Here is a 15,273-nt window from a genome sequence, read left to right as displayed (position 1 = left end):
GGCAATTTCACGAACACATCCTATCCAACGCCGTTGGCCACCGGTAAGTTTAAGCCGGTGTTTAGTGGTTGTTGTTGTTAACTGTTAAACATGTCATCTCAGTGTATGTATCTGAACTTTTTTTTTTTTTTAATTTTAATTTCCTCTAACATTTCAGTTCCCACTCCTCCCGGTGCCATCATTATAACACAAAAAACAAACAATTCCCTCAATCTGGAGTGGGGTACGCCTGCCTCGATGGAGGGGGAGCCACACAATTATTCCATAACCTACCGACCTGAGGGGGGTAGCACAAAAAGCACCATCTCCACAACTAACTCCACAGTTCTTGGTCAGCTGTCTTCTGGAGTTTCCTACAATATAACTGTGGAAACAGTGGGACCCCAGGATCTACGGAGCCTAGCCATCACAAACTCCACCCACACATGTGAGGGGGAAAAAACTGATTGTCGAAGAATATTTGCATGTGCACGGATACACTTTTTCTGGATGGCATTTGTAGTGTTTGGTTTATATCTCAAGCCTGTATTAAAGCAGAAAACCCAATACACCAACTAAGTTGCTAACGTGTTCCTCCTTTTCCAATTTCAGTGCCCAATCCTGTGCTCGACCTTGTTGCTCACCCTCAGTCCACCACATCCGTGAAGGTGGAATGGTCGGAGCCTCTCGGTGCACAGGAATATTACACGTACAGGGTTCAAACCAGCGTAAACGGTTCAAACAGTGGAAATACTGTAGACGAAAGTACAGTCAATACAAGCAGTACCTTGGTCAGCGGCCTGCAACCCGGCACGGCGTATAAATTCACCGTTACCACAGTAGCAGCAGAAGGAAGTGACTCCGCTGTGAATCACGTTGTCACTTACACAAGTAAGTCCTTACATAGCCAAAGTAGTTCCTATGCAAATGCAAAAGTATAGAGAAAGAATTATTACACGCTTTCATGTACAACTTCTGATGTATTTTTAACGCAGTGCCCAAAGCAGTGACAAACTTAATTGAGAGTTACCTCAACCTCACGGCCGTCCGGTTGACCTGGGTCAGGCAAGATGATCACAAGGAAACGTACTCCTACCTTGTTACTGTTCTGAAGGACCAAGACGTTGTCCTTAACACTTCAACCACGATGGAAACTTACGACGTCACGCTGACTCCTGGTGTATTCTACACCTTTCAAGTGTATACAGTGGTAGGAGGGGTCAGATCCACTGTCGAAAGCATCTCCAATTGGACAAGTGCGTACCTGTCGCTCCTAATGGGATTTTGTTTTATGTATACTGTATTATGTATGGTATACCTAAAATATACTGCTTTTTAATTTATTTGCAGAGCCTGGGCCGGTGTCTGAAATAGTTGCCCTCGGATCCACGACCAACATGTCCGTAAGCTGGAAAGCCGCAGACGGACGGGTGGAGTTCTATTCCGTGCGGCTGCACAGAGACGGCCAGTTGGTGGGGGAAAAGCTCAACCTGAGCAACGCAACGTTAGAAGCAACTTTTGAAAACCTTTCACCAGGAACGCTGTACACAGTTGAAGTCGTCACCAACAGCGGGAATCTGTCTGTCAGCGTGCCCCAAGACAATGCCACTCGTGAGTCATTTTGTGATTCCAATTTCCTGAAATGTACACCTTGCAACAAGAGACATTTGAGCTCTATTTGTGTGACCTACACATAGTCTGGGGCCGGGCTGTGATAGTGAGTTTTTTGTGATATCTGACACTTTTTAATTAGTTAATTGTTAAACTGCATGCATGGCAGTTAATATGTTTGGGAATCCCTAGTCTTGACAAAAAAACAGAACCCTAAGATAAAACAAACAGTTGCAAATTTTCTTTTTGTGCAGTTCCCAACCCTCCTGGCCAGATCACGGTGGTGTCCCAGACCACCGACTCTATCAATATCAGCTGGTTTTTACCAAATGACATGGAGCTTGTGCAGTACAATTTCACGGTGGTTCTCCTGGACCTGTACAGCACAACTGGAAATTACTGGCTCGCTCTGGAGAACCTCAAGTCTGGGACTCTCTACAACATATCAGTGTTTACTGTGGGTGCGCTCGGCTACTGGAGCACAGCGGTGAGCAGACAGGTCTCCACCAGTAAGTGAAACATTACTGTACATGCCTTTCAGAGCAACTGGCGGATTTAGACATGTAAACAAAGAAAAAAAAGAAATAAAGCACACACACAGACGGACATTTGAACTAAACAAGTATTTTTACAAGAGCATATACTGTAGAGTGCATGGAGGTTTTGATTGAGTGCAGAGAAAAAAGTATGTTTTGCACACCTATGTCACAAGGTTCAAGTGAGGAAACATTTCAGTCAATGGATCTTCATCGGGCACACAATTATTCTATTCTATTCTAATTCTATTTCTAAATAAAATCATTATTCATTTGCATATTGTGATGGGGTGGGGAGAAAATTCTTGATAAATACTTGATCTTCTGAAGTCTTTCAATATGTAACACTGCCTATTGGCTTAGTCTTTAAAAAGTCCTCTGGTGTATTCCCACCATTACCCCACTTTTTAATTTGTTTAAATTGGTTGTGTAGCCACCTTCCTCCTGACTACTAAGTCTATATACATTGAGTGATATTTAATTCTCCATCTCAATTAGGGTTTTACTCACCCTTTTACTTTACTTAATCTCACCCATCTCTGCCATAGCTCACTGCCATTCTCAATTCCGTCTCCCTTCTCACAGGACCGTATCCGGTGAGCATGCTGGAGCAGGCAGGAATTTACCCAAGTCAGGTGGTCTTAACGTGGAATCAGCCAGCGATGAACCCAGGCTACTCTTACTTGGTGAAGGTCACCAATTCATCTATTCAAGTCTTCAACACCACGTACACAGTCTCTGATCTTGAGTCCGGGAGCATCTACAACTGTACCGTGACCACTCAAACCACAGACGGCACCAAGGCAGCGCCCGAAACAGAATCCTGCCGTACACGTATGACTTCTTCGAGATGAACCGGCAGAAATATGTAACGCGCAGAGATCTCTCAGCGTCAAGTAACACAACCCTCTTTCCTTAATTTCCAGAGCCCTACAATGTTGATGGTTTGAAGGCTACCACCTTGAACACCACCGCAGTCCGCGTGACGTGGGTGAAACCGCAGCAGTACAAGAACACTTATAGATACCGTGTCGAGACCAGCGGCTGCTCCTCCCAAAACAAAACCGTTTCCAGAGAAGAGGCGGTGATGTCGGCGCTTGAGCCCGGAACAAACTGCACGTTCTGCGTTCTCACCAGGACGGAGGCCGGCATAGAAGCAGAATCACGCTGCATCTCTTTATATACTTGTAAGACCCCTATGCTTTCCAGCTTTGCTCAGTTAGTCTCTGTTCTCGAGCCTCAGATTTTCCTCCTGTTGAGTCACCTCCTTCCCGCTTATGATCATTCACCATCTTTTCCATCATCTTCAACCCCTCTGCCTCGAAAGCGCCCGATGCCGTCAGCCCCACCGTCTCCAACAATGGCTCCAACAATACAATCCTGGTGTCGTGGACAGCTCCCATGGGGAACGTGGATGGTTACGTCGTCCGTCTCTGCAGCAGGAGATGCCAGGTGTTTGCTCCTTTGGAAGTAAACACATCCAGCACTTCCCACCTGTTTGACGGACTCTTACCGGGAAGGGAGTACTCCGCCAGGGTGGGCACCATTAGTAATGCGCTCATTTCGATGTCTGAATTCGTCACCACCGCCACTTGTAAGTGTCATGAGGTTGAAGTGAGAACTACACTAGAAGTGAACATTACAACATTAGATGTACGTTTTATTGCTTGTTAAAGTCAAATTAGAGTGTACGTCAAACAATCTATTTCATTTTCTTCCACAGTTCCTAACCCTCCGGGGCCAATTGGTATCCTGTTGAAGACAACCAGCTCCATTCATTTGGAGTGGGGAGAAGCCCCTCTGATGTCCAACGCCACATTCCATTACCTATTGACGTACGCCCAATCGGACGAGACAAAATCCGTCGTCATGATCAACAGCACAAATTACACATGTTCTTCCTTGTTGTCTGGAACGCCCTACAACATTTCCGTGGCAACTGTGGGAGTCCTGGATTTCCAGAGCGCAGAGGTCCGGAACCGCTTCGTCACAAGTAAGGACAACCACTCTGCGTGCAAATATGGACAAAAAGCGCAAAGTACACAATTAAAGTGGTAATCCGTGAGATTATTTTGTTAAAAATCTCCTATTTGATAGTTTAGTTTTGTTGGAACATTTTAAGAAACAGCCATTGGAATTCATTAATTATGCATGTGCTCCTCTATATGCTAGTTCCATTGTCAGTGGCGGGGTCCGCCTTTCCCGGCAAGAACGTACCAATCAGGCATGTGCTAGAAGTGAAAGGCAACCACACTGAAGCTAGTGTTTTTCAATAAACTGTCACTATGGATTAAGATGCAGTTTCGAATGGACTTCTGGGACTTGTAGTATAATGCACCCATCACAGACAATGTTACGGATTACCACTTTAACACAACACAACACACAGGCACGCACGCACGCACGCACGCACCCACACACACACACACACACACACACACGTGCGCGCACACGCAGGCACACACACACGTGCACACACATTTGCAATACATACAATATATTCAAGCCCACACAGACATAAAATCCTGTGATCATCATTCTGATTCTTCTTACCTTAACATTTCTCCTTGTTTTAATCAACCAGGACCGGAAAGTGTGAAATCTCTGGAAGCTATTCCAGAGGAGGAGAGCATCAGGCTGACGTGGACCAAGCCCGACGGCTTCAAACAAAGCTATCGCTACTTCGTAACCTGGGGTAACTCATCTGGACCCATCAGCAAAAGTGAAGCCACTCAGAAAGAATCAATTCAGATCGGTGCCCTGGCTCCCGGAGGCTCCTACAACCTCAGCGTGACCACGGAGACTTCCGATAGAACGCGGGCAGCTGCCGTTTTGCTTTCAAGCTGCACAAGTAAGTCCATCCGAGTTGGATGTATTTGATAATGAATTTATGTCATCTTATTTCGAGGGCTTCGGTCCGGCTTTTGTGTGGGAAGAGATGATTCCAGAAACCGGTTTTTACTTTTTAGTCATAAGAATGCTATTATAAAATGAGGATCAAGATTTAAATTGAACAAAAGACATTTGGATTTTTGACGTGACATAGTTATTTTTTAGATTCCTCTGAATTAGGTTGTTTTTAAAGAATGTAAACAGTCATTCACTGCATTTGATGACACTGTCCCAGATAGGCCTGTGTGGCGGCCCATGGGGGTGTGGTCAAGCCGCCACTGCAGGCTGTGACAGGCTCCCATCCAGGGGCCTGCCACAGCCTGGTTTTGTGTGTATGTATATATATATATATATATATACTGTATATATAAACATTTAATTATACATTTAATTATAAACATATAAATACATTTGCTCTATATATGGTATTTTCTCATTTCTAAAAAGAATTTACCTTTATTTGACATTTCTGAAATTATATTGCTGAAATAGTGTCAATTTTTGTACCAACGCTTTGGGTACTAGTGACCTTATGGATTGAATAATCCTAATCAATTTAACCGATAAGCAGAGAAAGCGCATTGTTTTAGGTCAAACGAATCAGTCTTTTGTCATCTCTTTCCATAGACGCCAGCCCAGTGAAAAATTTGACATGCTCCAGTCCAAACGGCACCGAGGCCCAGATTATGCTGTCCTGGACCAGACCCGTCGGCCTGTTCTCTGGCTTCCGGCTGACGGTGGAGGGCGAGCCGCATTTCAGCCAGCAGGACGCCTGTAACCTGAACTGCAGCTACAGGGTCACCGGCCTGAAATACCACACAACGTATGAGCTGATCATGGAGACTCAAAGCTGCGGACGAGCCAGCACTCCTGTATCCCTCAACTGCACCTCAGGCATCACTAGTACGTTTTTATTTTTTATTTATTTTTTTCATATAGTCAGGAGATTTAGAAATATTACGGAATTACAAGGCATTTATTCCATTTTCTTTTTTTGAAGAACCGTTAATCCCAGTCAGCTTTGAGTCATTGGCCAATGTGACAGCGGTGAAGTACAATATGTTCACCATAAGCATCGACCCCACCCTGCTGAAATCCACCCAGGGCCCGATCAACTACTACGGAGTACTTGTGACGAACACCATCAACGGTGGGTCGTCTTTCTCCCTCCTGTTTTCTCATTGTTTTAGAAATATAACACTTATAATACAACATTTTCATCACACTGCTCTGTGAAATACTCGATTCTGATTGGTCAATCGTGGCTCTGGGCACTCAGTTATTTCTGAATAATGGCGCTGTCTATTAATAATGACTGTTGTCCCGGGCAAACTGCTTCTGTTGGTCGTAATTAATATATTTAAAGAACGTGGAAGACATTGCTGTGAACCCACCATTGGTTTTCCGCTCCAGTAGAGAAACTGAACCACGTCTTCTCCGAATACTCCTCTCTAGGTGTACTGCGATTGAATCAGTACGTAGCCAAGACCTATCGGGACTGGAGCGAAGGCACCACTTCCGCTTACATGGCAACCGTCAGAGAGAGCGTCCTCAGTGGCAGCCGCACTGTGGGGGGCCATCTGACTGTCGTTGTAGGGGACCAGAGTGTCTGGAAGGGCTACACCAACGGCCCCCTAAAAGCTAATCAGCAATATCGGTATTAGTATTAATATGGATTTTAATTTGGACACAAAATAGAACATTTGTAAAATTTTTGTGATTATAGTTATCGAACTTTGCATTTAAAGCTTGATGTTTTTGTTTATTATTATTATTATTATTATTATTATTATTATTGTTATTATTATTACTATTATTCTATTGTTGTTGTTATTGTTCAAAATAATATATTATATATAATATCTAGTAAATATACCTTTCTGAAGTATAAATAATACATATAGAGCACACGGTCAATATGTATTTCACAAATTAAAGCTTGAATAGGAATTGTTAATGTATATTTGTTTTGTTTTCTGTTGCAGATATGCCATTGTGTTATTTACCCAACTGAACGTTCTGCCCAACAACACTGTGAATACAGACTTGTCACTTTTCACAGTCACGCCCTTCTATTCGGTAGTGGCACAACTCCCACAGAACCCAGGTACCACTTTCAAAACGACTATTCTCAAATGTTGGGAGGAAACTCCATATTTGTCATTCATTTTTTTGCTCTTCCAATGTCATTGTTTCAACATTGAAGCTGTTATCGTCACCATCGCTGTTGGAGTCTCGTTGGGAATATTCAGCGTCCTCTTTATCATCACCATCGGCTTTATCATCTACTGGAAGAGGTTTGTTCAGCGCCGTCCAAGAATGGGATTTCATCTTTTGGACAGGGGGTGCAATTTGCTTTTTTTTTTTTTTTTTATAGGATAACCAAGAAAGAGACCTCAGACATCCAGATTCATTCCATGAGGTGAAGGGTTTTACCGTGTTTTATTTGGAAAAAATGACTATGATCTAGTGGACTGGATTATTTCAACTATATGTCACAATCACTGTTTCTTTTTGCCTTTTCAGAGATAAAGTGTGAGTACGCAAAAACATTTTTCTCAAATTTTTATTTATTTTGTTGTCATTTAAAGTAAGCCGAGGATGAGATCTATTGATTTCATGGCCATGTAAACACAGCTTGATAAAGACTTAAGTTACTGTTTCATCTGACCCTGGTGTGGGTTTTGAACAGGAATCTGGCGATCAGCGTAGAGAACTATGAGACATACTACAGGAAGCAGAAAGCAGACTCCAATTGCGGCTTCGCTGAGGAGTTTGAGGTAAAATATGAGGCCGATAACGAGATACAGATCCTGAATTCACCCAATTATTTTAAAATCATATTTGACACATTTTTATTTAATTTTATTGTATTTTTTTGTTTTTCATTTATTTATTTTACTTATTTGTTTATTTATTTATTTATTTGTTTGTTTATTTATTTACTTATTTATATATTTATTCATTCGTTTATTTATTTGTTTGTTTGTTTATTTATGTATTTGTTTGTTTGTTTTTATTTATTATTATTATTATTATTATATTTTTATCTTTTTATGCATGTCTCTGTCCTGTTTTGCGTTTGTTTTGGGATACTATTCTTGTGTTTCTTGGCAATGCCATTTTGAAATAGGCAATCAACTTTTCAGTACATGCAAATAACGTTTTTCTTTTATAATTACATCCATTAATGACTCAAGATTATATGTGAAATTGTCAAACCGAGGGTCATTACACTATTAGCTACTATTCATCTATTCTATTCACTATTCAAACTTCATCTAACATATGGGTTTGATGAAGAAGAGACATTTACTTAAAAGTAAATGTCACTTCTTAGGATAACTCAAACACCGACAACAAGCTGAATTTGACAAATCCTTTCCTGCAGTGCCAAAATGTGTGTGTGTGTGTGTGTGTGTGTGTGTGTGTGTGTGTGTGTGTGTGTGTGTGTGTGTGTGTGTGTGTGTGTGTGTGTGTGTGTGTGTGTGTGTGTGTGTGTGTGTGCGTGCGTGTGTGTGTGTTGTGCGTGTGTGTGTGTGTGTGTGTGTGTGTAGGACCTGAAGTCGGTCGGAACAGCGCAGGCAAAGACAAGCGCCCAAGCTTTGGAGAACAAGCCCAAGAACCGCTACAACAACGTGTATCCCTGTAAGAAAACCCCACCAGCACACACGCGCTCTCCGGACGGTGCGGGGTGTGTCCACTAGGGGGCGATGCCTTCTCTCCGTCCCTTTCCATCATAGAGTCATTCTTCCCTTTCTCTCACCTCTTAGATGATTCTTCTAGAGTGAAACTCTCTGTCCATGGAACTCCATTTGACGACTACATCAATGCTAACTACATGCCGGTGCGTACTTACTCTGTCATAGCTGCCTCCATCCATAACTTTAACCACACGTCATACATCATACATCAGAATAATATTTTACATTTGCAAAATGCATGTTCCTTTCAAAAACTCACTGCTCATTTCAGGCAAAGCTGAACGTGATGCCATAGCAGCCTTATGCTTTGCAAATCCGTGTACAAAGCGAAAATGAAATGGACGTTTTTGCACTGAACGCAGATGGCAGATTTGTCCCCCATTGCTTGCATTGAACTTCAAAAAATCCAAACTGTTCCTTTCAACCCGAAAGACATCAGATGCATCGTACTAAATCCAACTGTCCCTCCTTCATCCACACTGACATCGAATACACAGACATTTAGAATAGACATTTACAGATTTTTTTTTGGGGGGGGGGGGGGTTTGGCGGCTATGCTCTCTCAAATTCTAGGGTTACAACTCCAAGAAGGAGTATATCGCGGCCCAGGGCCCGTTGCCCTGCACAGTCAGCGAGTTCTGGCGGATGATCTGGGAGAAGAACGTCCAGACGCTCGTCATGCTGACACGCTGCAACGAGCAGGGAAGAGTGAGTACAACCTCACACACACACACACACAAATGTACGTACACACACATGCACACACGCATACACACACACCTACTCATAGTACACAAACACACACAGACACAAACGCACACACACACACGCACGCAAGCACGCACACACATACACACTCACTCACAGTACACACACACACACACACGCACACACAAACACACACACATAAGCATGCACGCACACACACACACACACACTAACTCACAGTACACACACATGGACACACCCAGTTCATGATCTACCTGTCTGATATCTCTTTTCCCAGACAAAATGTGAGAAATACTGGCCCTCCGAGACAAAGCACTTTGGGAACATCACTGTGACAACCACCTCCGACATACCACTTGAAGACTGGACCATCAGGGACTTTGATATTAAAAATGTAAGACACCCCAAAGTGGCAAAAACTGTGTTGCTTTTTCACAGTGAAAGTATATCTTTCGTATATAAAGTGTGTTAAAAGTATGCTACGACATTTTTTGTCAGTATACTTGAAGACTATATAATTTTTGTACTTCTTATTAACTGCATATACTAATTTAAAGTACAGTTTTGGTGTACGAGTCATTAATATGCTGTGTAGTGTAAGTACACTCATAAAAAGTATATTGAAACATTAACATTAACATACTGTAATATACCTGTAGTCAAAATAGATAGATAGATAGATAGATAGATAGATAGATAGATAGATAGATAGATAGATAGATAGATAGATAGATAGATAGATAGATAGATAGATACTCTTTTATAGAGGTCAATTGTGTATATTTGTTTTTGTTTGCACTTTGGGAACATTACATAAAGTACGTTTTGAACTCTCATTCATGACACTTGAGTTAATGTCTGAGCAAACTATTGGCTGTTGTTCTGGAAAAAGCGACATTTTTCTTGACATATTGAATGCCATGCGTCAGGTGACCGAGGAGGATCCGACTGTTGGACGGAATTACGCATTCGATGTGAACAAGGCTTTATAATAACTAGTGCATACCCGTTCAAAATGTAAGACTTTTTGAAGACATTTTAATGGCAGAGTTTCACAAAGCGTCAGTGATTCAGTCCTGTGATTCGGTCCACAATGGAAGATGAAACTGACATGTAAAGTTGTACACCAGGGAGAGACGCTCTTTGTGACTCACAGAGCCCTGAAGCCCCGCCTCATTGAACGTTTGTTCATATTACACGTGTAATAGCGATACACCCGCCAAGTGTGAAGAAGATGGGATGAGCGGTTGTCGAGATAATTGGAGGACATACATAGGGACAGAGATTCCTTCCTTTGTCGTTAGACTGGTGTATTCCTGTTCAAAATAGACTAAAAAAAGACTTCCTAAGACATGTGAGGGGCACAGCTGAACAAAATGTCAATGACTCAGTCCTCAACGTGCCCGTTCAGGACACTCTCTGTGACTCAGTCGCAGAAGCCCTGAAGCCCCGCCCCCTCGCCGGCTCGCTGGTCACTGTTCAAGTTCAAGTTCAAGTTCATGTTCAAGAGATTATTTGTCACATACATATGCATACGGTCACACATATATGCAGTGAAATGTCATGACACCCGGTGATTATGCACAATAAGCTCTATAAGCTTTAAAAATACTAAAAATACTAAAATGGGCATAATCGACACAGGGTGCTCAGACAGACAGACAGACAGACGGGCGGACGGACAGACAGACGGACAGACAGACAGACAGGGATTCCTTCCTTTATAGTTCGATAAGATAAGTAACAACCATCAAATAAACATCAGGATAAGGAGGACATCTGTGTGTGTGTGTGTGTGTGTGTGTGTGTGTGTGTGTGTGTGTGTGTGTGTGTGTGTGTGTGTGTGTGTGTGTGTGTGTGTGTGTGTGTGTGTATTTTGCAGGTTAGGACAGCAGAGACTCGCTCGGTGCGTCACTTCCACTTCACTGCGTGGCCGGACCACGGGGTCCCGGAGACCACCGAGCTGCTGATTAACTTCAGGCACCTGGTCCGAGAACACATGGTTCAGTACTCCAGAAACTCCCCCACCGTGGTCCACTGCAGGTACACACACACACACACACACACACACACACACGGTTAGGGTTTTTTGGTTTATTGTATTGCTTCTTGTTAATTGTCAGTTGTATATTGATTGTTTATTGTTTATCTTTATGTTATTACATATTTCTATTGTTCATTGTATATTTTTAGGTTTATTGTTACTTTTGTCTGTCTTTTTTCTGTTCACTCTCTCTCTCTCTCTCTCTCTCTCTCTCTCTCTCTCTCTGTTTGTTGTATTGTCTGCAACTGTGAACTAGAGAAAATGTTAAAATAAAGATGCTTTAAAAATCTAAAAAATCTCTCTCTCTCTCTCTCTCTCTCTCTCTCTCTCTCTCTCTCTCTCTCTCTCTCTCTCTCTCTCTCTCTCTCTCTCTCTCTCGCCACAGTGCTGGTGTGGGCCGTACCGGTACCTTCATCGCCATCGACCGTCTGATCTTCCAGATTGAGAGGGAGAGTGTGGTGGATGTGTACGGCATCATCCACGACCTGCGCATGCACAGGCCCCTCATGGTGCAGACCGAGGTAGGACCAGCCCAGCGGTCACGCATTCAAATAAAAATAAAAAAATGCATTTTTCTTCAATACTTTCAACAGTGGTGGAAGACGTACCTAGGTAAAAAAAATTAGAATTAATAAAAAAAGACTGAGAAGTACCACTTTGACATTTTTACTTAAGTAAGTACTTGCTTGTATTAAAAAGTAAATGTACAAACTCTAATATAATATAAATAATATTTTATAAATCTTGTTTGAAAAAAACAACTTATGTTAGAGTGAAAGATAGAGACATTTGCATTAAATGGAGTAGAGTAAGAGTCAAAAATCTCTAAAACGAAATATATTTAAGTAAGTACAGATACTTGAAAAATGTACTTAAGCACAATAACAAAGTACTTCTACTTTATTGCTTTTCACCACTGACTTTCAAAAACGCATAGCAACACCAACACCATTACACAAAATTACACAACACAATTCATAGATATATACCGTATCTAGATAAAAGATTAAAAACATGTCCTGATCTGACAATGTCTAAAGGTATATATGGCCTATACAGTATATTGGCCTGTAGCATTCTTCCTCATAGAAAGGTTGTGGATTTAGTCTTAAAAAAATGCCTTTAATGCTTTGTTTGTATATTCATATAAACTGTACTATGGCTTATGTGCGGCATCCACAGGATCAGTATGTGTTCCTCAACCAGTGCGCGATGGACATCATCAGATCCAGGACTGGCACCAACGTGGATTTGATCTACCAGAACACTGACGCTCTCTATATATACCAAAACATAGAACCCAGGAAATGCTCGCCCAAAAATGGCTACCACAACACATAGGCCGCAACTTCCACACCTTTTTGGCAAAAGGATGGGAAGAGGTGAGGAAGGGAACTCTTCTAAGAGGTTGTTTTTATTTTTGTATTTCTCCATATACACTGTATTTTTTATTTCCCTTCAGTTAAGCCACTGTTATATTTTTATTTATTGACAACCATGTTAAAGGGAAGTAACCATATATACAGAGATACACCATATTCAATGACCAAAAATATTTTGATGAAAATTTAGATGTTTTTAATATATTTTATGTGTTTTCTAAGTGTTTTGCACATGTGGGATTTTCATTTCTGCTTGCTTAATATACAGTACATGATTTATATATGTATATATGTCCTGGCCCCTATATATACAAATCACAAGTCAGTATATGATCTATTGGAGATAAAAAAGATTTTGCTCAAGTAAGATTTTGTTGGTTGCTGGATAGTTTCAAAAGAAATACTTCGAAGTCAGTTCCATCAAACGTCAAAGTAATGAGCATTTTATCCTTTCTTATTTTATTATGGTTTTATTTTTCCTAAAGATGACTGCGATGATTATTTCCTTACTTTTTAAAACAATGTTGCTCGAAATTGAAACACAGAACGATGAATCATTACTGCCGAGAACCTGTAGCTTCTTCCAACACCAGGTGGTGCACTTCTATTATATTTTGCGCGCGTCAAGGCGGCAGAGTTTGGTTTTTGTTTTTATATTTTTCGTCTTGTTTGAATGCCTTACAAGGGGGTTGAGTTGGAGTGAGAAAAAGAAAAGGTTTAAAACTGTAATGGATCCGCTGACCAATTCCCTTTCAGCGACTTTGCACTGCACCAAATGGAAATACGCCTTACGTTTCCCGAAAGGAAAAACAGAAATGTCATTTTGTTGTAGAGTAGTTTTTGCATTTTTATGAACTCTTCTGGGTAATGCGCTGGATGCATTCTGGTTCACCACTGGCTTTTTTTTCTGACTGTTTTTTTTTTTCAATATATATTATTGAGATCAATTATGTAAATATGATTTTTATAGTGGAATCCTACAGATGAGAGAGCTGGAGAAGAATGGTAAAAAAAATAAAAATAAAGAAATATGTGCTCCTCTCCTCTTTCTATATAAACTTTTACGGTCAATATTCAGTTTAACTGGAACTGGAGCAATATCTGAAAGTCAGACTTGGGGGTCCCTATAGGGCCATGGCTATTTCCTTCAGGTAGTTTATTTTCCTTTTCTACACTTTCTACAAGAATCCACTACCCACGTTATGTCACCTTCTGCTGCGCCTCACAGCTGCTGCATCTTTTGACATTTTGGTGACATTTGAACCCAGGGAGGAGCACGGACTTTTTTTTTCCCGAGAAGGGCATATTTGCCAGGACCAGTGTGTGGTTATGTCGGTTTTAAAAGGCACTGTTTTTTCTTTGGGTTTTTATTGTTTTTATTGTTTTTTTTAATTTATTGTTTTATAACCATGTTTTACTGCCTTTTATATTATAATGTATATTAATTGCTGGCAAAATAATGTTTTTTTAGAATGTTTTAATGTACTGGATTAGTGGAAAAGAGAAAGAGGGAGTGAAAAATGTTGTGTATGTCTTTTGAAATATGATTAGAGGCTGGTATGTTTTAATTCTCTCTATCTCCATATTTATGTGCGTGTGTGTATGTGTGTGTGTGTGTGTGTGTGTGTGTGTGTGTGTGTGTGCGTGTGCGTGTGTGTGTGTGTGTGTGTGTGTGTGGGTGGTTTAAAAGACACACCCACCAGCATCATCAGGACACCGGGATCGTCAGGACACATTTAGCATCCCCATAATCTCATAACTAATCTCACAATTTTGTCCCCGTAATATTGTGCCCTAATAATTCAAAACATTTCTATGTATTTGATTTCCTTTCATCTAAATTCGAAATGTGTGTACGTATATACATCCCCTAATTTATAATAATAATAATAATAATAATAATCTCATCTAAACTCTGTTACATATAAATATACAATTTTTCTAGATGACTATCGACCACCTATACCTGTGTGTGTGTGTGTGTGTGTGTGTGTGTGTGTGTGTGTGTGTGTGTGTGTGCGTGCGTGCGTGCCTGTGTGTGTGTGTGTGTGTGTGTGTGTGTGTGTGTGTGTGTGTGTGTGTGTTTGAGAGAGCCTATGGTGTGTGTTACATTGCATGTCTGTTCAGTGCACCTGTCCAGACTGCTCTATTGTGCCCTCATTAAACCGCTTAGTCTAATGCACAGCAAAAAAAAAAAACAACCCCAAAAAAAAACAACGACGCTGATAAATGAAAATTAAAATGAAACGAGCGACAGCTGAAAGAAGCTGCTTCTGGAACTCGAGGGATCCAAACCGGAGCGACGGCACCGTGTCAGGAATAGAGGGGCTTTGCTGCAGGGGAGGGCTGAGCTGGCACACCTCTGCATTATTCAGAGCAACTACTGTATGACTGTT

General features: G+C 41.3%; 1 protein-coding gene across 1 annotated transcript; it reads left to right on the top strand.

Moving 5' to 3' along the window:
• Positions 1-652: 652 nt before the first annotated feature.
• On the top strand, positions 653-13,910 carry LOC307231924 (receptor-type tyrosine-protein phosphatase eta-like; the record flags this gene model as incomplete). Its single annotated transcript, XM_080002799.1, has 22 exons — positions 653-707; positions 975-1,235; positions 1,330-1,590; positions 1,845-2,099; positions 2,712-2,954; positions 3,053-3,313; positions 3,454-3,720; positions 3,850-4,119; positions 4,711-4,977; positions 5,646-5,921; positions 6,019-6,168; positions 6,474-6,675; positions 7,004-7,125; positions 7,225-7,315; positions 7,711-7,798; positions 8,576-8,666; positions 8,792-8,865; positions 9,296-9,430; positions 9,729-9,845; positions 11,334-11,494; positions 11,881-12,016; positions 12,678-13,910. The coding sequence occupies 22 exons, from the start codon at positions 653-655 to the stop codon at positions 12,834-12,836; spliced, it is 3,942 nt and encodes a 1,313-aa protein (XP_079858925.1). The 3' UTR covers positions 12,837-13,910.
• Positions 13,911-15,273: the final 1,363 nt, after the last annotated feature.

Source organism: Zeus faber (assembly GCF_960531495.2).
Source record: "Zeus faber genome assembly, chromosome: 6".
NCBI classification, from domain to species: domain Eukaryota; kingdom Metazoa; phylum Chordata; class Actinopteri; order Zeiformes; family Zeidae; genus Zeus; species Zeus faber.
Note: the sequence above shows the minus strand (reverse complement) of the source record. Positions and strands in the feature narration are given on the sequence as shown.